The sequence below is a fragment of the Panthera onca genome, chromosome B1 (genome assembly GCF_046562875.1).
Source record: "Panthera onca isolate mPanOnc1 chromosome B1, mPanOnc1 haplotype 2, whole genome shotgun sequence".
NCBI lineage: Eukaryota > Metazoa > Chordata > Mammalia > Carnivora > Felidae > Panthera > Panthera onca.
This window is the reverse complement of record NC_138342.1, coordinates 35876652-35903993: the sequence shown is the minus strand read 5'-3', so window position 1 is coordinate 35903993 and position 27342 is coordinate 35876652. Positions and strand designations below refer to the sequence as shown.

General features: G+C 39.0%; 1 protein-coding gene across 3 annotated transcripts in view; it reads right to left on the bottom strand.

Annotated features, from left to right (window-relative positions):
- GRXCR1 (glutaredoxin and cysteine rich domain containing 1) overlaps window positions 1-27342 on the bottom strand; it is a 308046-nt gene that overhangs the window by 123499 nt on the left and 157205 nt on the right. Inside the window, exon 1 of one of the 3 annotated variants that reach the window (XM_060655141.3) lies at window positions 3734-4259. The exons of the other annotated variants lie outside the window; for them this stretch is intronic. Coding sequence (XP_060511124.3) covers window positions 3734-4243 — 510 coding nt within the window. The 5' untranslated portion in view covers window positions 4244-4259. Of the gene's footprint in view, window positions 1-3733; window positions 4260-27342 lie in introns of those variants that run through there. 3 annotated transcript variants of the gene reach the window in all.

Below are 27342 nucleotides of genomic sequence, written 5' to 3'. Positions count from 1 at the left end.
TGGAAATATGTTGCTGCTAAGGTCAAGGTGTATTGCAAATCTTTTTTTTTTTTTTTTTTTTTTTTGCTATAAATTTATTCAAATCAAGAAAACTGTCGTATTTAAACCTCTCAAAGTAATTTTGGTACATATGAAATCATTAAGTCCCTGAGCTCTTTTTACAGGCTGGTTTTTGCACTGTCTCCTCCCCAAGCACCTGGGTCACTCACTGCCTGTCCTGGCCCCACGGGTGTATCTCGAACCTAATCATGCCCTGAGTGATGAGCACTATGAGCCACATAGTGGTCTTATAATTTGTCTTGCATGAGGTAACAGTGACTAATTGTAAAAAATAAATACAAAATAATTTTTTTCTAAAATTCTCCAGTAATGACGAGTAAAATCATTTATCTAGGTAGAATTATCCTTACAGAATTTCTTAAAGAAAATTAAAACACCACACCTACATCAGAATGTACTGGTAATTTCAGGAACCATTTCTAAACCAACTGATTGATAAATTAGGATACAAGAGGAAACAAGTCTGTCGGGATATCTTTATCTTTGGCTCAGGAAACCCCTCCCTGGTGATCTAACATGATCAGAAGAACAAATGACAGATGAATACATAACTTCTTTGTTTTCCCCCTTAAATATTGAAGACATAAAGAACATTAAGGAATATTTTTATTAACTCTAGCGAACTGGATGAATTTCCATTTTACATGCTAGGTCAATGATTCTCAAACTTCAGTGTATGGATGAACAACCTAAAGAGCTTCTAATAAATGCATATTTCCAGGCCATCACTAGATTCCAGGTTCTTAGATTTCCAAATGAGCCTCTCTTGAGCATTACATTCTTGTTTCTAGGAGAAATGGAAAAACCAAGCACCTGTATCTGAAGAGCTATAATCTAGACGCATTGGAGGCTTTGAGAGATTCACAAATGAAACAATGAACCACCCTCTACAAGGCCCACCTGCACATCTAAGTGACTTTCCTCTCTTTACCTCATGGTCCATTACTACCCTCAAAAACTTTAATTAATATTGCACATCCTCAATTACCCAGAGTTCTATAGAGTAAACTAATTAACACATGAAATGGGAATTTGTTCTAATATCCCTTTTATACACAACTTTCTAAATAAGTGTTCCTAAGAAGTAAAAATATTTGAGGCAAATAATTTCAATGACAATTCTCTGCACAGCTGAAATGTTTGCAAGCTCCATGCCAATATTTTATGAGACAGGAGTAACAGAATGGGAAACTAACAGAGAGGAAGCCAAGTTATTTACCGGTTCTTTGAAAGCTTTTATTTATAACTGGGTTTCCTCTCAAGTTTCAAGTTGAATGCTTTAAGATTTTATGGCTTAAAACAGGAAGAAAAACCTGTGTCTTCAATTATAGTGCCTTGCTTCAATAAGATTGTGCATTGAAACCTTAATCAAATATCCAAAATATTACTCCTCACTTTTTCCTCCATGAGAGAAATTGCTACATCACAGTTACATCCAGTTAGGTTTGCTGCTTATTTTCTAAGGGATGTGGAAAATATACAGATATCCAGGGAAGAGTCACATCTGGTCCCATAACCATGTATAGAAGTAACTTCATGGTAACTTCTGCTTTTAGTCCCCGGGGCTTCTCTGCTACTGCATTGTGGGATGCCTATGGAAACCTACTCAGTCACCCTAAAGCACATGTCTAAGACATTTGTCACTCCTTATGACACCTATCCTTTAACAAGCAGCAAGCATCCAAATCAGCTCTCTATATAATGCTGCATAGGTTGTCTTGCACAACTCTGAGGGGTGCTATTTACACAGACAGTGATGTGAATGGAGCCCCTTGAAATAGCACAACTAGCAGCCCCCATCCAAGAGAGGAACTCCTTTAACTTATGTTTTGTCCTGGAGAGATCAGAGAACATTCCATGATGACGATGGTGATGATGATGATGATAAAAGTAATGATGATGGCCAAAATTTGTGAATACTTGCAATATGCTGATTACTTTGCCCACATTATACAGAAAGAAGGACCGGCTAGAAATAAAAATGGTTAAGTACCAGTCTTTGAGGGACTTCTGCTAGTAATCACTATTGTCCTCTTGAAGCAAAGGGTAAATGGAATATGGGTAAGTTATTAAAAAATGAGTTTCACTGGATTTTTTTTTTCAAAAGAAAAAGGGTGATGGAATTACACATTGAAAAGTATACAAGTTAACTCTTATAAAGTAATGTAGTAATAACATCTGATTAGAGAATTTCTTCTATTTCCTATATGTGAATTTATAAGCTCTTTCAGGACAAAGCCATAGGGAGAAAAAACATTTTCTCTTGAAGATTTAAGGTATTTACCCATAAATAATAATTTTGGGGGGAGATACGAATAAATTCAAATCACAGTACTATAACTGGTGCAGAAGTTTTGTAAATAACCTTCCAGATCGTAAAGCAATTCAAATCATGACTCAATCGAAAGCTAAATTAATCACAATAAATGCAAACATTTTTACATTTATTACAGAGTCTTGGCTTATACTTTGACAATAATAATTTCTGCATTAGATAAAACACAGAGGCCACTAAGATTATTTTAGAAGTCTATACAAGATCTCCAGATTAGTCAAACATAGTCATCAGTTTCTAACTTTTGATTTCCCACCTCATCCCTAATCAGTGAAATCTTTCATGGGTAAATTCTACATATGAAAATAACCTTTGATTTTAACTGCTTTTACCCTTTAATTTCTTTTTTTTTTTTAATCCTGGTGATGTGATCTTTCCAAATACTTCTTTGAAATGAAAAATAATAAAATACTATTGGTTATCCTTTCTCCCTACCACTGTTATATCTGTCTATAATGCAGAGGCACTGGATAATTCATCAGGGAGATTTTATTTAAATATTGAAAATAATACAGAATGGTATTATAATGAAAAATATTGGTTTGCTACCTTAATGATAGTGATTATGAATTCTATTCCTGAAATAATGATCCCTGCTTTTAACAGAAAATCATTTTACCAATGCTTCTGGGCAATTTCAAAAACTTGTCTAAACATTATATCATTGCCAAAGGCCTCCAGACCTGAATAATGCATTCCTACATTACTGTGCAGAATCTATCACATTTTAAAGGCTAACATTTTTCCTATAAGATCTGGATCTCACTCCATACATTTACAGTGGGATAACTTTTTTCAAGTGCTACTCTAGAGTTCCCATGGGCAAATGAATGAAGAAAGGCACCTCAGATAAAAGCTGCAACCCCCAGAGTAGTAGGGGCAAGTCGAAGTTTGTCTTTACAGCTTCCTAACATTCCAACTGAATCCAACACCACTGAATGCAGCTCTCAATGTTCTCTGGTTTAAAAGCCATACAAGTGATGATAAGTGCTAATCTGGTATCTGGAAGGTGATAAACCAAAAATTAACTCCTAAATTGTGCTCAGATGCTTTGAACACCATCATCTTGGTAAAGAAACAGACACATTGTTTTAGTCACTGCACACTGGAAGAAAAGACCACTTAGAAATATGACTTTGAGAATCCATCTAATTTGCTAAGCATAATGACCCTCTTTTTAATCGATGGCTGTTGAGACAATATCTTAGATGGGGGAGTGACTCATGAAGTATGTAGGAGTCATGAATAAGAGAAGCTTGCTTTCAACTGGAGGGCACAGAGGTGTTGAGATGGTGAGTTAAGAACAAAGCCCGGGAAAAGCAAAGTGCATTGACTTACCTGCAATACTTTGGTCAAATTGTTAAATAGAGCTTGGCCGGCACTCACTTTGTACTTGACGCCTCTGACTGTGCCATTTTTGCTTAAAATGTGGACTCTTCTTGTACCAAAACCCTTCTCACTGGCAGCCCTCGCTAACACCAGCAAGTTATCCTGGTCGCTCTCATACTCATCACCTTCTGATCCTATGTGGCCGTTTTGCTGTCCATCAGACTCACTCAGTCCATCTACCCCACAGATGCTGGCACATTCAGAATCCAGGGAGCCTGATGGTTGCCCATCTTCATACACTTCCTTCAGAACTCGCCCGCTGTGAGATGACGCGATCCGAAACCGGACTTTCCGTGGCCTGTCATTTTCTGGCTTTATGTCCCTTTTTAGCATGATCACTTCCACCCACATAAACAATTCACATAATCTCTGGATCAGTGTTATTGCATTAGTCCCCTTGCCACATAGCAATATCAGAGCCTCATTCTCGCAGCAGCAGCACCCATGTGAAACTAACATCGAAAGAAGATTCCTAAGAACTTACAGTGCGTCTCTGCTATTAATAATGAATGTGTGTGCATGTGCTATGGTTACCTTTAAACTAAAACCTGCAAATGATCCCAGCCTTTAAATATTAAACAGCCATGGTGGACTCTTTAACAGGACAAATGCAAGAAAGTGGCAGGTAATGAAACAATAAATAAGTATGGGGCAAGGAAACGAAAGACCTGAACTTTGAAGCCAATGATGAATGTTGAAAAGGATCTTTAACAGAAGAGTATCTCTACAATTCGCTGTCCAGAGTGGAGGCCAGAGATAAAGTATGGAATCTAATGTGTAGGATGGGACGTGTCATAGTCCTCCCACAGGGCTTCTTTCTTCTATCTTCCACTGTGATCTTTCAAAAGGGCAGTGAACGTGCTACTTGCCAACATGGAGCTTTTAATATTAGTTATGAAATAATCTCTTCGACTTTGTCAGCATTGTATAAGATGCATTTTCAATACACATCTTCATGCACAAGTGGTTTTGCTAAAGAATAACTTTTTAACAAACTGTGAAAAGAGAGAACATTTGCCTTGTTACTTCCCACTTCCGCTAGCTGAAAATTCTCTCAGAGGGAAGGATTTTGGAAGGAAACATAAGGGACAATGAGGGAGGAATGGAAAATCTTCCAAGCGAGCCAGATCAGGCAAAGAGGTCCTGGTGATCTGCATTAATGCATATTATATCCAAATCACCCATGCATACAGAACGGACCTCCTAACACCATGCTCAGTGCATTTTCTGACACTTTGGTGAGTGACTGAAGAATCTCTTAAGATACAAGGGCCAAAAATGAACAAATCAGGAGACTATAGATGCTGGAGAGGATGTGGAGAAACGGGAACCCTCTTGCACTGTTGGTGGGAATGCAAACTGGTGCAGCCACTCTGGAAAACAGTGTGGAGGTTCCTCAAAAAAATTAAAAATGGACCTACCCTATGACCCAGCAATAGCACTGCTAGGAACTTACCCAAGGGATACAGGAGTACTGATGCATAGGGGCACTTATACCCCAATGTTTACAGCAGCACACTCAACAATAGCCAAATTATGTAAAGAGCCTAAATGTCCATCAACTGATGAATGGATAAAGAAATTGTGGTTTAATATACACAATGGAGTACTACGTGGCAATGAGAAAGAATGAAATATGGCCCTTTGTAGCAACGTGGATGGAACTGGACAGTGTGATGCTAAGTGAAATAAGCCATACAGAAAAAGACAGATACCATATGTTTTCACTCTTATGTGGATCCTGAGAAACTTAACAGAAACCCATGGGGGAGGGGAAGGAAAAAAAAAGAGGTTAGAGTGGGAGAGAGCCAAAGCATAAGAGACTCTTAAAAACTGAGAACAAACTGAGGGTTGATGGGGGTGGGTGATGGGTATTGAAGAGGGCATCTTTTGGGATGAGCACTGGGTGTTGTATGGAAACCAATTTGACAATAAATTTCATATATTAAAAAAAATTAATTCTCAGAAAAAAAAAAGATACAAGGGCCATATTAAAACATACACTGTGGTGAGTGTCCCAACCTGTTTGCGCCTCCAGAGAGAGGATCCACACTTGGCCCTCATACTGCACTTCAGGTTTTTTTTTTTTTTTTAATGTATAGTTTTATGTGATATAAACTTAATTTACTTTTATTTTAGAAAATTCAGACAATAATAGCACGATGTTGTGAATAAAGTCACACAAAAAAAGAAGAGTCACAAATCACCTCCCTGGAGATGTTAATAATTTTGTGAAACATCTCCCAGTGCCTATGAAGACGGGATGCTCTGATGGTCACAAAACTACATCGCCCAGCCTCTTGCAGTTTAAGAGGAGAAGGAACAAGTGCTAGCTTTCACTGATGGGATGGGAACAAAAGCCACGCCTCATTTGTGGACCAAGGCAGTTAAGAGAGAGAGTGCCCCATCCACGCCCTTTCTCCTCCTTCCCAGTCTGCTAGCTGGATGACCCTTGAAGCCATATACTGAGCTTGTCAGAGCCACAGGTTCACAACCATCACCGCCCCGCACTAAACTATGTTAAGAGCAAAAACTAAGCCTTTATTGTGTTAAGCAGTGGAGGTGGAAATTTAAGGATTGTTTGTTAGGGCATCTATCAGTCCTGAATGTGCTCTCATATATTCAACATCTTGCTTTTTTCATTCACCATTATATAGTGAGTCATTTCCTATATATTTCTGAAAAAACATGAATTTGATGTGTATATTAAAAGTCTTTCCACTAGCTGTACCACGTTTTATTTCTCTTTCTGGATTGCCTGATGTTTAAATTATTTAAAATATTTAGTAAAATAATGCTGCACTAAATGTTCTTGTTCAAAAATCAGTGTACATATATCTAAGTAGTCCCTTAGTATCAATTCCTTTGGGTAAAATCGATGAGGTAAGAATTTTTTTAATGCAAAGCTTTTGATATAAATTGCCAATTGCTGATATGAAAAGTTGTATACCTTACACTTCTACTCGCATATGAGTTCCGATTTTACCGTCTCTAACCAATGCCAACAGTGTATATTACCAATTTTCAACAACGTTTATTTTGTCAAGTCGAAAAGTAGTATTTCGGTGATGTTATAGTTTCCCAACTTTGAACACTGTTGAGGACTTTCATTCCGAATATTTTCTTCATATAGAGCTCTCACTGAAGAAAAAGATGGATGGAGAAAAATGGAAACCTCTACCTCCTGGCTAATCAAATTAGAGAGCAAATATTAGAGAATTCTATATAATGCCAAAGAAGGAGGGAGAGATGAAGGGTGAAAGGGGGAGAGAGAGGGAAAGATCAAGTATGAGATCAGCTAAGTGACAATATAAAGGGGCTTTAACTTGGCAAAGTAAAAGAGTATGTAGTCAAAGTACACAAAAAGAGAACATAAGTGAGGAAATACTTATTGGGGAAGAAGAGAAAAAATAATTCAGTTTTATGCCCAAATGTCCAAATCTTTAAAAGACACCATAGGGTAGGGAATGAGTATGAGCCTAATCAAGAAAAAAAAATCAAAATTCTGTGCTTGTCCCAGTTAATTTTTGTCCTGAATTCCCCATTTAATCTTTCCCACCCCCATTTTTCTAGGTGTTTGAGTTGGACAGAGTGCTATATTGCATGAACAGGATTTTGAAGTCAAGAAACCTAGGTTCAAATTCCAGCATACCTCAGTGAAAATACTCTTTTCACCTCTCAAGTCTTCAATTTTCCCATCAGTAGAATGAAGGTAACAATATCTACCCTAGTGAGCTGTGCTTGGAAGTATCTGGAACACATTGCTCAATGTGTTTTTGATGGTGTGTACATACACTATGCGTCCTTTGGATAGAAACACTAATTTTAGCCTGAATAAGGCAAGACAGTGGCTACACAAGATTGCAGTTAATAAACATACTTGAAGGATAGAGAGAATTCAATAAAATGATTTCAAAGTTTGTGATATTTTAAATATATATATTAAAAATACATAGTGTGTGTATGTACATAAACACATGCATATGTATTCATATCTAATATTTACATACTATTTTAAAATAATGATATTAGTTAAAAGTCATCTCTCTTTTATGGATGAACTGAAAGTCCTGTAAACTGGAAACCAGCCTGCTACAAGTATAAGGAGGTATCTGCTGGTGTGAGAATATGCCTTGATAACTGTGATTCACATACTTATCTTAAGCTAAAATGAAAATTAAGGTGCTCTAGGGGCACTGGGTGGCTCAGTCGGTTAAGCGTCCGACTTCTGCTCAGGTCATATCTCACAGATTGTGAGTTTGAGCCCTGCGTCCGGCTCTGTACTAAAAGCTCAAAGCCTAGAGCCTGCCTCAGATTCTGTGTCTCCCTCTCTCTCTGCCCCTCCTCTGCTCACTCTCTCTCTCTCTCTCTCTCTCTCAAAAATAAAGATTAAAACAATTAAAAATTAAGGTGCTCTTTTCAGTGGATAGCTTTGTAACTATTCTTTTATTCAGGCAATGAGTATTCCATCAGTATCTACTGAGTGCCACCCAAGGATAAGACACGGTAAGACACTATGGTAAATATAAAGATATGTAAAAGTATGCCCATGCCTTCTATTGGTAACATATGCTTAAACAAAATAGCTAGAGCTCAATGTAGTTGTATCTTAAACTAACATATAATCCCATTTCCTTGAAATAGCCAAGTTTCCAGTCATCTCCAATAAAAGACATCAATACTATTAGCAGCATTTTCCACTCTTATTCTGCTTACAATTGGTTCCCAGCTGCTGGATGTTAATATAGCAACTTCTAACTACTCCATCAGCCACCTTTTCCCAGAATCAGTTTATTTTTCTCTATTTTTAAATCACTTTGCCAGGTTAGCATCCTCCCTTCAGAAAGAAGTTCCTTCATCTCTTCCTTTGGATGTACTCTTCCAATCATTTATTCATTTAACAATATTTATCGAACCCCTAATAAATATCAGAGAGTTGCTGGATCTATACAGGTGAACACAACAGGCACATTCCGTGCCTTTAGAAATAGATAACGTATAATAAACAAATACAGATATAATAAAAAGTATAAGCATTACTAAGAAAAAGATATGGGTATAACAAGAAATGATAAAAGAAGGGAGCCTTCTCAGATGAAATAGTTACAGTCAGCCTCTCTGAAAAGGAGACAGTAGAAGAGATTGCTCACGTAAAGGCTTGAGGTGGGCAGGAGTAGTTGGAGATAGTTCCTCAGCTGTGGTGGCATGTGTAAAGGCCCTGAGACCAAAACACAGCAGGTTTGTTCAAAGAACTAAATAAAAGCAGAGTGGCTGAAAATAACCATGACTTCCATCCTACAAAGCGCTTCTCAAAAGGACAATACTGAGGCACCTGGTTGACTCAGTCAGTTGAGCATCTGGGTCTCGATTTCGGCTCAGGTCATGATCTCACAGTTTGTGGGTTCGAGCCCTGTGTTGGGCTCTGTGCTGATGGCACAGAGCCTGCTTGGGATTCTCTCTTTCTCTTTCTCTCTCTCTCTGCCCCTCCCCTGCTCATGATCTCTCTCTCCCTCCCTCTCTCTCTCTCTCTCAAAATAAATAAATAAACTTTTTTTAAAAAAAGGACAATACTAACAAGACTTTTCCTTTTTAACCTAATCCTTAATTTATGCAACCCCCTCAAAACTTGAACCAAAAACTTATAAACCGTATTACCAATATAGAAATATCTCCAATACTCGTAAGTTTAACACCAATGGGCATCTGTTTCTTTAAAATAGTAAGTTATAAATTCTAGAATCTAAATAGAGGATAGAATGTTGTATTAACCAAACTAGAACTACTTTGGAAAATACAATTAATGAGCAATTCAAAGACAAAATAAATGCCCCTTGTTCAGTTCCCAGTAGAAATGATAACCTAGCAGCTAGAGCTAAGCCCGGATATTTCTTGTTGGTGTCGGTTTTTTAAGTAGAATATCTAATTATTTCCTTATTTGTAGAGAAAGCAGGACATTAAAATTTAATTATTCTTTCACTCATTCCATCTCCAAATATTGTCCCACATACCATTCTGTGTGTGATTAACACTACATGGTAAAAAATAATTTTAACCATATTCCTGGCTTTTGGAGCACAATTTTTAAGATTCCCTTGAATCATAGTAAATATGCACATGTCTCCATTTGCTGCTATTTTATAACTATCACATTCACTGTTTTGTTTTTTGGTCTTCAAAACAGTAAAAATTGGTCACTGAATGTGAAGCAGAAACTCTGACAGTCATTAACAAAGTAATTGTCTTTTCTCCAGCAACATTTGTCAACAGAGAAGCAATAAGCCATGACTCACTCCCCAGTACTGTTCTCAGAACTTCTGTTTGGATGGAGAGAACCTATTGATTTTTATATTCTAACTACATGGTGACTAGAGGGGGAAGGAGATTTACTAACCATCAGTGAAATAGGGAAAATAAACTGTCTCTGAAACTTTTCAGCATATACAATATTGAACCCTTTTTAACAAACATGACTTTGCAAATCAAAATTCACAGTTCAAATATTAATTTGAAGCACAGAGAGCTTCTAATTAGAGAAGAAACTAAGTGCATTTAAGAATTTATTCTTTGAAAACAGGACTATTTTATTGTTACATAACAAGAAAGATGCAGGCTTTCTTAGTTTATAGATTAGTTATGAATGGGGGCTGTGGGTATACATGATTCTGGGTTTGAATCTTGGATCAGCCACCCTCTAAGTGACCTTGAGCCTCAGTTTCCTCATATGTCAGATAGTAGTTCCTATTGCATAGAGTGTTTGAAAAGATTAAACAAAATGAGGTATATGAACTGCTTAGCATGCTGCTCAACAAATGATAACCATAAATTCTTTCAGTTACTTGAACTAGCTACATATACTTTGGAGGATAGTGAGAAAATGGAACCAGATGAAACTAATTGATGGAAGTCAAGGAAATCCCATTCTGTTTTTCGTCTGATTCTGGGGCTTCAAGGCTGAACCAGTCTGTCATCACTAAGACCCTGGAGAAGGGCTCCAGTTTCCAAAGCCTTGTTCACTCTTTACATCTCTGGACTGAGAGTTCATCATATATTAAATGCTGTACTGGGGGCAGAAGGCTTCAGTGCTGGCTTACTTCCTGTCACTATGGATCCTGAGCAGCCGTGGCTGTGTCAGAATCCCACGCTGCCCAGCTATGGATTCAACATGCAGCCCAGCATTTCCATTGGATAATTATATAAACTCTCTAAAATTAGCACAACCACAGATGAAGGAAGATCAATAAAGAGTCCCCAGAGAAACAACTTCCCCGAATGGACTTTAACAGTTCAATTTTCTTCTTTGATTCCCCTCTGTATCTTGCAGAGTGTTTTGTATATAAACAGTGCTCAGAAAAATGTTTGCTGAATTAAAATTAGTTGGATTTTAATGTCAGAACAAACTGACCTCACATTCTAGGAGAGAGGTAACTAACCACTGATATGATTACTTCCATCTCTTTCTGTCCTGCTTCTGGTCCATATGTGAGGTGGGAAATAATGTTTACTCTTCAGGCAAAAATATCTTCATCCTATAAAGTTATTGGTGTCCTTAAAGGCACCATCTACACTACATTACAAATTGTTGGATGGCAGAGTAAATAGTGTATTCTGCCTATAGAATCCAAGTCCCAGAAAGAAAATCAAAGAGAAATAAATCAAGTTTACCTATTTAGTGCTAAAAACTTGACTTGGCTGCCTTCAGCTTATAAAAGCCAAGGGATTCAAACATCCAATCCACTTAGCACCAAGTAGCTATAAGCTCAGGCTTATGCAAGTATGTTTCTCAAGCATGAAACAAGGACTTGACTCTTTTCCCCTGAATAAGGAATTTCATGTGTACTGTGTGGCTAAGATTCTTCAAACTGGGAGAAAAATCACTTTTATATCCTTCTTCAATCAGATTGTCACTATGGAGAATACCCATAAGACACGTCTTACGGTAGAAAGATTGTTTTTTAATTTTTTAATGTTTATTTATTTTTGAGAGAGAGACAGAGTGTGAGGAGAAAGGCAGAGAGAGAGAGAGAGAGAGAGAGAGGGAGACACAGAATCTGATGCAGGCTTCAGGCTCTGAGCTGTCAGCACAAAGCCCGATGCAGGGCTCAAACTCAGGAGCCATGAGATTGTGAGATCAAGACCTGAGCTGAAATTGGACGCTTAACCAACTGAGCCACTCAGGATCCCCTCGGTAGAAAGATTTTTAAACTAACTGCATTATTACTCCAGGATATTGGTGGACGGATTCAACATCTCTTAATTCCCAATAAAGAGATAATCAATGAACCAAATTATGCATACATTTATCCTACACATGGGAAGTATACTACTTCTCACAATTCTGCTTGGAACCATCCAAGGAAATACAACTACCATGGGATGGAGAAAAGATTGGATAGAATGAATGAATGTGGCACCTGAGAATAAAGATTAATGAATAAAGCATTAAAAACACTGGATCAGATCCAGAGATACTCAAGGTATCCTGCTAAGTATCATAAAGACCAGAGTTCATCCCTGAGATATTTCCAGAATCAGGATAGAAATAAGAGAACAGAGAAATAGAGTCACAGTCTTAGAAACATCAGCCTAGAAAACTAAAATCAGTTTTTCAAATCAGCAGTGGATTTTAACAGAACATCAATGCTGAATGTGGTAGCATGAGAATGTAAATCCCATGCAAATCCCTAGAGTGGCGATTTATTTTTCCAGGAGAATGTGCTTGCAGAAAATGTAAAAGATCCTTACAGATTTTTAAATCTATTCAGGTAAATAGCAATGCTCTGAGAGACTACCCTGCTAAATTTTTCTTAGTCATTAGTTTTAAGTTGATGAAAAAATAAAATATCCAGAGAAACATGCAAAGCTGACTGGAAAATATATATTAAAGAAATCCTTATCCTGAGACACACTTCCTTTCTTATTCCTGTGGCTGAATTTTTTTTGAATCACTGAAAATTTGACATACGTTATCTTTTACCAATAAATGCCATAAATTTACCACAAATTGTATTTCATAATCATGTTGTTGTTTTTCTTCCAAAAGCATAATGCCAGAATGGAGCCTTGGGACAACCCAATTCTATTAGCCTACCACCGTTGCCAGGGTAACAGGGGACTGCTGATTCTACTGTCTGACGTGAAGGTTAAAACTGGCAAGAGAAGAAAAACAGGGAGCCAAGACAGAAAAAAAAAAAAAAAACAACTGCATTCGTTCAGAGATCTAGAGTTTCTGTTTTCCTTGTGGGATTGTGGTTTCAAGTCCACAGATATAATAGAAAGTTCTGTAAGAGCACACAAGTGGTCCACAAGACCAGGCAAGTTCCCTTAAAGAGAAGGCATAATGCAAAATGGATTATGAGCTCTGTGGCTGAAAAGGCACACCACCCCAGAGAGCACAGGGTTCAGTTAAATCTCCCAAAGTATCTATTACACATTTAAAAGGGGGTCCTCTGCAGATATCTCTTTTTGCATCGTCTTTTGCAAATGAGTTAATGCAGTTTCCAAAGCTTTTGTATATATAAACCTGGAACTCTTAAACTAACCTGATTTGGCTTTGATCTGCTCTGTTTGCATAAAGAACCTTTTTTCCAGTATGAATATATGTCATATTAGAAACGAAATAAAAATTCGTTAATCATTTATATTGACTGCCCACCATTAGCTCTGGAAGCTGGGAGTCTCTTGGAAGATTCAATGGACTCCAGGGGTAAGCCTCGATGCTTTGAGAGCCAGGGAGTAAAATAGGATGAGGAGTTAAGGAAACCATTGTCCACACTTATGCATGACAACTGCCACATCCCTGACACTCTGGAGATCAATAATCCAATCACTGGAACATTAGAAGGTAACAACCTGGGCACCGACACTGTGGCTTCACAAGGGCAGGGGCAGCGGCTGACATCTGCTAGACCTGTCCAGGCAGCTTGGGGGCCAATGGATATTGATAAGCATGAGCCAAAGGGGAAGAGCATGCCACATGATGCTGTGCAGTTTCCCATGTGAGACTCACTGAACCCCCTCTCCTGAAATAATTCTGGAGGCTTTGGAGCAAGGGACCCTGAGGTCCAGCCATCCATCTGTTGGAGGCTCTGAGCTACTATAATTTAGGAATCATTTATTTTCACAGGCTGTGGAAGCCTGAATCATATGTTCACCATTGCATAAATGTGAAAGGCTCAACCCAGAGTGCTTTTCAGGTACTTCATAAACGGATCTGGGCACCTTAGCACCATTGAGGATTTATGCCGGGTCTTACCAGTTCTAAGATGTGCATTTTCTCACATGTTAACATCTCTGAAATTGGTGGGCATCTGACCCTCAGATCAGTCTGTGACAGTCATGACATAACTGCCTGCACATTAAAACTTATAGACTGGTTTCACTGGCTTGGAAGAAAATCCAAGACACTGGGGCCCCTGGGTGGCTCAGTTGGCTAAGCGTCCGACTTCGGCTCAGGTCCTGATCACGGTTTGTGGGTTCGAGCCCCATGTCGGGCTCTGTGCTGACAGCTCAGAGCCTGAAGCCTGTTTCAGATTCTGTTTCCCTCTCTCTCTGCCCCTCCCCTGCTCATGCTCTGTCTCTCTCTCTCAAAAACAAACATTAAAAAAAAATTTTTTTAAGAAAACCCAAGACAATAGCAAAGTACACTTTTAATAAACACTGCATCACCAATGCTTTTGACTGCAGGAAGGACTTGTGTGAAAAATCACACACATCAATGACTCTGAGGGGAAAAGTGGTTAACAAGACTCAAACTGAGTGCAAACACATTTAGGAATATCCTAATCAATTTATTTTGTATTTATTTGCCTTTATATGTATGCTTAAGAGTGCTATATGAGAACAATATCTATATAAATACATCTGAAAGAGCCTTTTCCATATGTTTAAAATTGCCAAGCCATACTAAAATATCATGCCATGGTTAAATTAGCAGGGCTTTTTTTTTTTTTTCTTTCTCGGTGGTTCATAAAATAAGGATGCATCCTCCAGATGACAGCATCTTAGATTCAATGAAATATGGGCATACGCTACAATTCCCATGTACATGTAACTTTTATTTAATGCTGTGCAACATCCAGAGGCACAGGCAAGAAAGAACTTCATTACCAGGAAGGATGCATTCTTATTAGAGGTCTGGAACACACTGGGATCCAGAGGATGGGCTATTAATTTATTTGCTATCAGCATGGGGTCACCTTTCTATCCAATAAAGTCAGCCTCAGAGAGGCATCCAACGTTTCTTCCTCGCCACTCCCATCTCCCCACTATCCTCCTCCTTTTCTGCCTGTCTGTTCTCTTCCCAGGACTCTGGTTCCATTTGGTTGGCACTGTGGGGTCAAAGCCACTGAATCTGGCTCCTCTCACCCCTCCATGGGGACATCCTCAGGTCTTTCAGATATTTCAGAAGGGAGCATCTCTGAAATCCCCAAGATGTTCTCTTGCCAGTATTGAGTACATCTCACAGCATACATGATAGGTACATCACAGGAAGTCTCCACCAGCAAGGTAAGGGTGGGAAGGAATGAACTGGGTAAAACACACAGAGAACACTGTCTGTTTGATTTAATCTCATAACACTCCTGACAATAGGGGATTACACAACACCCACTTTACAGATGGGTACATTGGTACTAAATGGTGAGTCATGCACTAACTCTAACATGGACATGTAGAATGAGGAGCTGGGGCAGTGCATTAGCTGTGACTTACATTGGGGGAAAATAACCTTTTATTTCACTTAAAATAGTAATGAGCAGAGGGGCGCCTGGGTGGCTCAGTCGGTTAAGAGTCCAGCTCTTGGTTTTGGCTCAGGTCATGATCTTGTGGTTCGTAGGTTCAAGCCCCACATTGGGCTCTGAACTAACAGCATGGAGCCTGCTTGGGATTCTCTCTCTCCCTTTCTCTCTGCCCCTCCCCCTCTTGTGCTGTCTCTGTCTCTCTCAAAATAAACTTAAAAAAATAGTAATGAGCAGAAGGTGTGTTAATAATAACCTCTCATATGTTTATCAATGTTTGCTTAATGATGAATTTATGAGGCCTTACTAATAGGGTATCTAATTTGATTTAAAACAAAACGGCTATTATTATTTCAATTTATATTCACCCAATTCTCATAGGGACTAAAAGAAGGCTACAAAAATGTATACAATATAGCAACATACAATAAATTTAAAATAATTCAGAAAAAGAATAAAGATAGGAGGTAAATATTAATATATCCAACCTCCAGACCGAAGGAAATGAGGCACGATGAGATAAAATTATTCCTAATTCATTGCTTATCCCACCAATCTGAGTCCTACATAAATGAAACATCTGAGTTTCATCTACAGTCTAAGTCTGACATAAGTGAAACATGTGAATTGAAGCTGAATGCCACTAACCTTTCAGAAAGCCAGAAAACCAATCCCCATCTTTGTATTTTCACTTTGTCCCTCACAAACTCAACTGCTTAACTTCCCAACCCATTCATTTCTCAGCAAATACTTTTTAGAGGTTTCTTGTACCCGGCATTGCCCTTGGCCCTGCCTATACAAATACAAACAAGGCTAATCTCCAGTGACACAGAAAGTGGTCTGTTCTACTTCTTCCTCTCCAGGTTGACATCCAGTTCAAACACCAACACAGAGTGATTTGAACATAAATACCTTAACCTCCAAAAGTTCCCAAGGTTTCTGCGATCATGTGTGCTTAAATGGCAGTAACTCAAAAAAATAATGTTCTTCACAGAAAATAATCCTCTTTGTTCTGAGTAAATACACAAGAAAAAGTGAGGCACGTCCTAGTATACAGTCTGCTTTGTGCTCCCTTATTAAGGAATATATTTGTCCTTCACAAACAAATGACTTGAACTGTGGTGTCCTGATTAGCACAGTGCATAGTGAATAATATCCTATCATCAAAAAAGAACATTTTCACTGATGGTTACTTCATCTCTTTCGGTTTTCCTCATCAGCCCTTATATAAAAGTCTAACAAAATCTCAGACAAATGCAGAATGTTACATTTTAGAAAAGAATCATGACCAGCCCTCTTATCTTTCTTTTTCTTACACTAGGAATTCTAGTATTCCTTTTATGTCAATCATGATGTATGCTATATGCATAAAAAATCTTCAGTATAAAAAGCTGAAGACTCTTTCAAAGGAGAATTCTTAACCAGAATACAGATCTATTTCATTTTTGTACGCTAAAATAAATACTTCTTAATATCAACTCTCTTGCTCAACATGCCAATACTGAATTCTCCAAAACCAGTGTACAGAAAATCATTGATGCTCTCAGAGTATCAGACTAACATTCAATAAAAAACTGGAGTATTTGTATCAGATATGGTGTGAGTAATGGAAGAATAATCAATACGCACATCAGACACCTGAAAATATCGAATCACTGTAGAATTTAACATAACTGTTGGCTTAATTTTATTCAACTTTGTAAAAAAAAACATACAAGGAAGTTTAGCATATAAAGAAGTAAACATATGGCTAAATGGAGAATTTTTAAAAAAATTTTTAATGTTATTTATTTTTGAGAGAGAGAGAGAGAGTGGGGGAGAGGCAGAGAGAGAGGGAGACACAGAACCTGAAGCAGGCTCCAGGCTCTGAGTTGTCAGCACAGAGCCCGATGCGGGGCTCGAACCCACGAACCATGAGATCATGACCTGAGCTGAAGTCTGACATTTAACTGACTGAGGCACCCAGGAGCCCCTGAATGGAGAAATTTTTTAAAAATATCTTCTATCATAAGGTAATTTGGCCAATGAGTCTTCCTCTACATATGAGGCATGATATACCTGATAGCTGTTTTTTATTTCATTGACTAAATGCATGCACAGCAACTTAACTGTCAGAACGTATCCTGTACAGGATTGCTCCAGAAGCAGGTTTCCATTTCTCTTTAGTTTATCATTTTACCGACTGAATTATTTCTCTTAATACAGTCAAAGTTTCATTAGTTTCCTCTAACCAAAGAGTTACACTTAGGAATACTCCACCACTGGTAAGAAGTAGATCCCTACCCATGTCCAAATATCAGTGATTCAACTTATTAATTTGATAATTATGTTGCCTTAACTGTAGACTTGTTTATGTCCTATCTTAGAAGTATATCACAAAACAGGCTACCAGCTAAACAAATGACAACAGTCCAATAATTAAGGTCTAGCTTTGAATACAACATAGAATATTATTTTAAATAATAAAAAAGTCACAGTAAAACAGTTTAAAAGTAAATTACAAAAGAAAATTTATATTTAAAAAAATACAGACAGAAAACTAATTAAATACATAAATGTTGGAGGATGTGGAAAATTGAAGGCCTCCTAAAATTACTGATGGGTGTATACACTCATGCAACCGTTCTGGATCCCAAGACCCAGGAAACCCACTCAGAATTATATAACCTAGAGATGTTACCTCAAGGTCCATTAAGGGGACATGTATGAGGAGGTTTGTTTCAATATTGTATGGGGTTGTGGGAAACTGGAAACAATAGCCCTGTAAACGCTATGTAGAAATCGGGATCAATGAGCTAAGTTCACACGTAACTCCATGTACCTTTAATACATAGTACCGGTATTGACTGAAATAATTTAGAAATTGAATGGGTTCTACAGACACTAACATACAATTTAAGCAGAATAAAAACAAATGCATGCACAAAGCAGCACTACAAATTTGACAAGAGTGATACAAATCAAAGTGTATTCTGTATGTGTACATAAGACAGAAGAGGGAGATAAGAGTGAGAAGACGTGAAGCAGGAAATGAGGGGCTCTGCATGGCCCAGTGATGACAGAGGACCCTGAAGAGCACAATGTCATTAATTCACCTCACTGTAACCAAACATAGATATGTGATTATCTTAACAGTTGATGTGTTATGGCTAGTTTTTACTTTTTTGTGCGTTTCTGTATTTTCAGATGAGCGTGTTTTATCCTCATACTTACTAAATATAGTTATTCCTCAGATTTTCACGTTCTGTTTATACAGGTTAATTCACACACAATAAAATCCACCCTTTTAGTGCTACTGACTGATGAGTTTTAACAAATATATACAGGACTCCTTAGACTTTTAAGGGACTTCCTTGGACCAGAGCTTTGGTACCCAGACCCAGTGCTTTTCCCACTACATCAAAATAACTTCTAAAACATTACCCCCAAATTTTCATGCCTTTCTGTTTGTATTTCATAATACATCATACCATTTTTTTTACCTTTGAAAAATTAATTACTATAATAAACGCCTCCATGGAACTGCATGTGGGAAGACATCATTAGATGTGCCCTTTGTTATGTGAAACAATGGAATTGAGAGAAAGTAATTTTTCACAGTGAGAAATCAGAGACCAGATAGAAAATCAGGAGGCTGCAAGCCTGACATTTGCTTTGGTGAATTTTAATGACTAACCTTTTTTTCTGAATAGCGGTTGACCCATCTTAAAAGGATAGGAAGCCAAGATTTCATACATTGAAAAATATGCCATTTTAGAAGGAGTGGTAACTTCCAACTCACTCCTGGTTTCCTTCTTTCTACCTTCTTCCTTTCATGGATCATTTTGGGGCTTCAGGGGAGTTCTTGGAGATATAAGAAACAGAGACAAGCAAAAGACAAGAGTAACATGGAAGGGTAAGAAAACTGAGCTGTTGGCATCCAACTGACCCAGCACGGTGAGCCTGGACACAGGAAGATGGATAGGATATGAGGTCAGCCACCCAGACGATGGATGATATTCCTACAGCTGTTAGGATATTGTCCCCAACTACACCAGCAACAGCTTGTAGTCTAGCTCAGAAATCAGATCTCCCTCACCCAAAATAAATTAATTAACACCCACCCCTCTGAATTAAATAGCCCTGTCTGCCTGCCCAGCTTCTGTCAGCATTCTTTCTTCCTTAATGCCTGTTCCTTGCTGAGCTTTCCAACTGCCCTCAGCGCTGCCAAGCAGGCAGTTCCTGTTCTTTAATTCAGTTTTATCATGTCGGGAGATTGCAATCAAGCCTTAATAACATTCTGCAGCCCGTAGAGACATTAGCCATCCCTAAAACCCAGCTAACTTTTTGTTACAGGCATCTGTTCAAAAGACAAAACAAACAAAACAAAACAAAACAAAACAAAACAAAACAACCACGCTCAGCCAGCACAGTACACACACTCCAAAGAAGTATCAATGAGGGGGTACAGAAAATGACCTAGCATCATCAACTTTATTCTTTGGTCAGGTTTCTTATTCCTATTAGAAATAGGCAATGATCATCAACTGAAATTCTGTAATCTAAAAGATGACCAAGGACAGCTGAGACCAAAATCTTGAGAAGCACCTTCTACTCTGCTGTCCAGGTGCCTCTCAACTCATCATGAAGTCATGATAGTGAGATTTTGCATCCGTTTCGTGCTTTAGCTTCCGATGGCTCTCACGTGCTGTGTCCTTCACACTGGGTCAAAGAAATAGGATCTGAAGAAGCCGATTTGCAAAATGATCATCCAAATAGCTTCTTAGTGAGAAAAAAAAAAACTTTAATTTTCAATCAGGTGATATGTTGGCAGCCAAATATGTAATCATTTGCAAACTCAGAAAACTATTACCCGAAGCACAGCTAGTATATAGCCTCCTGTGGTATGGGACAGCTTGGGAAGAGGGAAGATAGACCCAATTGTGGGGTAGACTGTGAAGATTACTAAGCACAGACACAACAGAAGAGGAAAATAAGCAAATATGAAAGTGGACTTCTCTAGCTTCTCAGTTTGGCTTGAAACCAATTATTGGAAACAAGTCCATTTGCCTACTGTACTATGTCCCCTTTTAGGGAGTGTGCATGGAACCTCTCCCTGGCCTCAGGAGACCTCTGACCTAACCCTAATCATTCGGCTTTGTCTCTGCAGAATTTCTAACTTCATGCAGTGATTCTCATCAGTGTCTGTGGGCACTGAAATTTAGAGTCATTCTCAGATAATTATTCACACATGAAGAAACAGAGAAAGCCATTTGTAAAAGAGGGAAAGAGGAAATGCAGATATCCAGAGGAAAACAGAAGCAGAGTTTGGGGTTGGAGGGTGCTGGAAGGACAGAGAAACAGAGAAATGTTCCTTAGTTCCCAGTCTCATTCCCATTACTGGTTCTGGTCTGATTGCAGGAGAATACAGTTAGTTTCCCAGCCTATTTGGTTCAGACATCTCTTGAAGAACTTGGGGTGTGAGGAACCCCCACTGGGAACTGGTGCCAGCTTTTGGCAGGCTCCTGTTTCACATCCACATCAGAGCAATGTCCCTGTATATTCTCTTAACAGGATTCCCTCCGAACTGACTCTTTTGCCCACCTCCCCTTTTCTTTCTGATTTCACATTGGCCTCTTAGTGTTTATGAGCTTGCGTATTAGGGTCTCTCCCTCAGGTCTTAATATTCCAGCAGTGGGTCAGTTCTCTGCAGGATTAGGGGGATTCATAGGCTCTGTGAATGCGTCTGCATCTGTGCGCTCTATCCTGAAGCTCTCCAAAGAAAGAAGCAATTCATCTATTTTATATGGGACACAGCTGTCAGGGAGGCAAAGTGCAAGGACTATAGACCCGGAAGCCAACTGGCTGGCATTAAAATACCAGTTCTGAGTCAAGGTGTGCAACATTGGTAAGTTTATTTTTCTTAACATCCCTGAACTTTCTTTGCCTGTAAACTCTTGGGTCCAAACCCATATGAAAATGTCATTTCTGTAGGTCAGAAATGATAGAGTCTCAGAAACTTCCCAGGGATAAACCTAATAGCATTATACCTGTCTCACACGTGAGTGAAAATTTGAGTGTTTAATGCCTAATGGTTTTTAATGTCTGGCAAAAGTACACCCCAGTGAGTAACAGCTTTTCATCTTAATGTGCTGTTGGCTACTGTTATCCAGAACAATCCCTTTGTGCCCATGGGTACTTTATGATGATGAAGGGAAGGAGGAGGAGGAGGACCTAATATGCCATAACGCCCAAATTCTCCCAGCTGCTGGGCTCCCCAGCTGACTAACCCCAGAATATGGTTTCTTAACAGAACATGATCCCACCTAGCTGAGCAAGACCTGTGGAGAAGAGGTAGCCACAGGAAGGCAGTTGCATTGTGCTCAGCGAACGGAGCCATGACAGCCAACAGCCGCAGGGCGGGCAGCCCAAGCTCTTTGAGGGCACCTAGAAGCAGAGGCTCATGTGTGAGGCAAAGGTCACACCCAGAAGGAAGAGGCAGCAGTTTACCCTACAGGAGCTTCAGGCTTCGGTTGAGCCACATGTCTAGACAGAAAAGGCTTCTCAAAACAGAGCCACAAGGTGAGCTCAGCCTTTCACAAAGTGACCTCATCTTAGCACCATCTTTCTGTGACCACAGTGTGGAAAAGGTTGTCTCCTGACTGGCAATCCTTCTATGCCTACGCTGACAATGACAATCACCTACGTCAGTGGTCAGGCTCTGACAGGGCAGGTCAGCCAGTCCTCGTGTGGCGAGTCCGTAAGGTGCCGTTCCTAGGAAAGGCAATGCCACGGTGGAGTCCTCTTCTTGTTTTAGAAATTCTAAAATTATAAATCCCCAATGCCCAAAGTCTGTGCAGAAGGGTTCAAGTATTCCCTCCTCATGGACCACTTCCCCTAAATAAATACATCACCTGCTTCCCAATTTTTCCCGGTCTTTGTTTATGTCACACTATCATGATGTGGGGTGACCAGACTACTGTCCAGGTTGCTTGGGATAGTCCCAGTTGACATCTGTTATTACAGAATTACTAAACAGTGCTTGTTTCCATACTCGAAATACCTCCCTTAGAAAGTCAATGAGGGGGTGCCTGGGTGGCTCAATCAGTCGGGTGTCCGACTGGCTCAGGTAAATTATCTCGTGGTCTGTGAGTGTGAGCCCCACACTGGGCTTTGTGCTAACAGCTCAGAGCCTGGAGCCTGCTTCAGATTCTGTGGCTCCCTCTCTCTCTGCCCCTCCACCACTTGCACTGTTGCTCTCTCTTGCTCTCAAAAATAAATAAACATTAAATTTTTTTTAAAAAAAGGAAGTAGGGGCACCTGGGTGGCTCAGTTGGTTAAGCGGCCGACTTTGGCTCAGGTCATGATCTCCCGGTCTGTGAGTTCCAGCCCCGCATCGGGCTCTGTGCTGACAGCTCAGAGCCTGCTTCAGATTCTGTGTCTCCCTCTGTCTCTGACCCTCCCCTGTTCATGCCCTGTCTCTTTCTCTCAAAAATAAATAAACGTTAAAAAAAAATTTTTAATAAAAAAATAAATAAATAAAGGAAGTAAATGATATAGTCACTCTGCCTTCCCTGCCAGCTTAGATAAAATTTGTGACTATTTCCCTTAACCTGCTCTAATCTTTTTCATATCACAATGATTTATCTCTTATAGTCTGTCTTCCCATTGTAAGCTGTTCTAGATCAAAGACTCAAAACTATTGTGATAAATGCTATATTCCAGCATCTGGAACAATCACTGGAAGGCACTTAGAAGGTATTCCAAAAATACTTGTTGAATGAATTTAAAAATTAAGGAATGAGACAAAAATTTCCCTTATAAACAGTGATATTTACTTTCATTATCTGGTGAACTAAGAGTAAAGGTAATCAACTAAGCCCATATCCAGTCTTTTCTTAAAATATTTCAACATTCTAACACAGCAGTATGTTTTTGCAAATTTGTTGCCTTGCTGTATTTCCCCCAACCTTCTCGGGACCCACCGCCCTCCACATTCCCAGTAGAATGTTTTGCCAATGGCATTCAGCAGGCATATTTTCAAATTGCTTGCCTTGGGTGAACCTCTACAGAGTGTATGTTTCAACAGCTCTACCCAAGTGTGCAGTGGGTCATATAACCCTGCCCTTTGGCTGGCCCAACAAGATTACTTGGAAATAGAGCATAGCAATTCTAAGAACTTCCAACAGTGAACAAGATAAAGAAAACAGCTTCCTTCACTCCCAGAGATTTCCAGCTCTTGGCTCGTCATGAGGCCTGGCATAATATCCACCCATGTATACCTCTAGTTAATTCACCTGTTTATTTAACCTGGTCTGAATGACTTCATGCTGCTTACCACCACCAACTCTGAGTCACTAGGGAAAATTCGCCAAAGGGGCTGCTCCTTCTTATTCCTGTAAAGCGCCATCCAGGAATAAACTCTCTGGAGCTCACCTCTCTCTGGGACCCAAAATTCCAAATGGGAAGAACTTTAACTCTCTGGAGTTGATTATACATAGATTGCCTTTAGGGAAATGGAACCTTGGAATGAAAATATATTGATGGTTCAAAGCTACTTCCTGGACTATTTCCTTTATGTCCACATGCCCACCAGACATTGCCAACAAGGTGTGCTTCTGTTACCTAAGCACAAATATCTAATAGAACTTCATTATTCCTCATCTTCTTCTTTCTAATCATTTCCACTTCTTCCAAGAGAAGAATCTTTTTAGCAGATTTAGAATTTCTGCTCTCCAACCCTGTCCTCTCCCTTTGTCGCTCTCTACCTGGTTACCACACCCACAAGTACTTCTGCATGCCCTTCTAACCATATCTCAGGTGTGTCCTTTCTCCCCATCCTCAGAGTCTCTGCTTAAGCCTAAGTCCTCAGTGTGCAAAGAAAACCGCACTCAGAAATGGTCGATCTTACTTTATTCCAAACTTCCTACTAACTGGCTTTGAGTGCAGCCAGATAAAAACTCACAAATTTGAGTTTTTACATGTAAAAATATAAGCCAGATAATTTGGATGGATGAACCCGAGCACCTAACCTATCTAAAACAATTATCATTTCTTATCCAATAAATTCACTGTTTAATAAAATTACACGTGTACTTTACCCCATAAAAGTTTTTCCATATGGCTATTTTTTTTCTTTCCTTTCTACCTTTCCATTTACTTACTTTTCATTTACCTCCTTCCCTATGCCCATTTCCTGTTTCTATTTTTGAAATATCTTGTTTCAGCTTTTCCACATTTGATTTTTATGCTCTGGCACCTGGAGAGCACATGAATAAGTTCCAATTTTAGAAGGTACAGCTGGGCTTTTATGGGAAATGGAAAAGGACAAAACCTCTTTTTAACAACCTGGAGAGTTCATCTGGCTTTTCTAACTGTTGTTTTATGTTTCATATTTTAGAGGACTAAATAACATTCTCATATCAACAAAGCACCAGTGGCCCTGAGTGCAATCCCTTGTTGTAAAAGCAAATAGAGATAAATAACCTGGCTTGTACATTTCAATATTTTATGAATGAACTCTAGCCTTAGGGAATTTTTTCAGACTCTAAGTCATAACTCATTCCATGATTCACTGCATATGGTTAGTTAAAAGTCTGAGTCTCTTCAACTGTATCAGTGGACCCTAACCGTATCATATCCTAAATCTCCTTTTCTGCCAAATATTTTAATATCCCTTTTACTATCCTGAAATGAAATGCATAGGCACTTTAATCCATCCACACAGAGATAATACACTCATTCCATAGTTTCTTTTCTACAATTCTAAAGCCCGACAAGCTCTGAAATCTGAAAACTTTTATCAGAGTTTGGCTCCTAATCTCACACAGCCCCATCCCCGACCTGAATTGATGCGAATAATTTATTTTATGTATCCCATCTACTATGAATATGTGCTACAACAAAATCAGTGTAATTGGTTTTAGGTCCCATATCCCACAGAGACCATTACATTATATTAGGTGTATGTACTTCACTAGTTTTCTAAAATCTGAAAAAAAGACTGAAAATACTTCTGGCTAAGAAATTCATCAAAAGGTTTTCATAACTATGTAACCTACCTTCACACAGAAACTCAGTATACACTCTAATAACTCTAGCAGGAGGAAGAAATGAAAGGATACTAATTTATAAAAACCATACATATTTCATTATGGAAGTCCTTGGACATGATATAGTAGCAGATGTACTGAAGCGGTCTGATGCCTGCACCGGGACAGAGAAGCCCCCACCACTGGGTACAACAGGCACAATGCATGATGGCATAATTTTCTGAAATGATGAATAACTTCTGGTACATTTCCAAACAGCAAAATACAATACTCCTTTCAATTTACACCTCAATTGCATTTCCTGGAAAGTAAACTGTATATGAAAGCCTCATTAAAAAGCATCTGTGACGTTAAAAAAAAAAAAAATTTAAAAAAAAAAAATAGAAAAAGGGGCGCCTGGGTGGCTTGGTTGGTTAAGCGTCCAACTTCGGCTCAGGTCATGATCTCACGGTCCGTGAGTTCGAGCCCCGCGTCGGGCTCTGTGCTGACAGCTCAGAGCCTGGAGCCCGTTTCAAATTCTGTGTCTCCCTCTCTCTCTGCCCCTCCCCTGTTCATGCTCTGTCTCTCTCTGTCTCAAAAATAAATAAACGTTAAAAAAAATTAAAAAAAAAAAAGCATCTGTGTTCATACATCAGATACAGTTTGTTTCAAAGCCAAGAAAATACGAAATTTGTACAGGATAGATATGTATCTATTGTACAGGGCTCTCTCACACATGGCAAGACATCTAGCATCCCTGGATCCAACTTTGTTAAATGACATAGGAGACCCTGCCCCTAATATTAAAAACAAAAAAAACACATTCCCATAATTTCCAGAATGCTCCCACCCCAGAGGACAGTAATTCTCTTACTAAGAACCACTGGACTCATTTATCTTCAGTTTCTCTCAGACCAACAGCCTTAGGAGGATTTGGAAAATACATTCAACTGGAACTGAATCTTAACCAAAGCCATGCTGATACTCTGGAATCTCAGATACCTCCCTCTGCGGTAAGTCCCATCCAAACAGGAATCCTGATCTTATGGCTGTTAGCAGCATTGCATCTGCGGGAATGCATATCACCCCTGCTTCTTCCCCAAGACCTTTCCTTGTTCCTATTCTTCAACTGTTCATTCAACCCATTTGATTGAGCACATGTCACATTAAACAGCAGGGATTCAAAACTTGCTAAACTCCTGCCCTCCAAGAACTTCCAGTATAGTCGGAGAAGCAGTATAATAGAGATAAATGGAGTGCTGAGGAGTATGGAAGGTAGATGTGATACTTAGACATAGAAGGTCATAGACAGTTTCTGAGAAAAAAATCAGTGGCTATTCCTGGTATAATTTCCAAGAATGCTAAAGAAAAGCCTTTTGCAATAAAGGCAAATAGAAAGAGAAATATTGCTTGCACATTTAAAGATAATTTATTGCTGGGGCGCCTGGGTGGCTCAGTCGGTTAAGCGGCCAACTCTTGATTTCTGCTCAGGTCATGATCTCATGGTCATGGGATCAAGCCCCACATTGGGTTCCAGGATAGGCGTGGAGCCTGCTTGGGATTCTCTCTCTCTGTGCCCCTCGTCTGCTCATGTGTATGTGTGTGTGTGAGTGTGTGTTTGTGCTCTCAAAATAAATAAACTTAAAGATAATTTACTACTTTTCCGAGTTTCATCCTCAATGGAAAGAAAACTGGATGAATAGTAGTTCATTCATTCAAAAACAATCTTTATAAAACACCTATAAATACAGGCTTATCAGGCACCTATAAAATATATAACTCTAAGTCATTATTTTCATTTTCTTTATTTTCA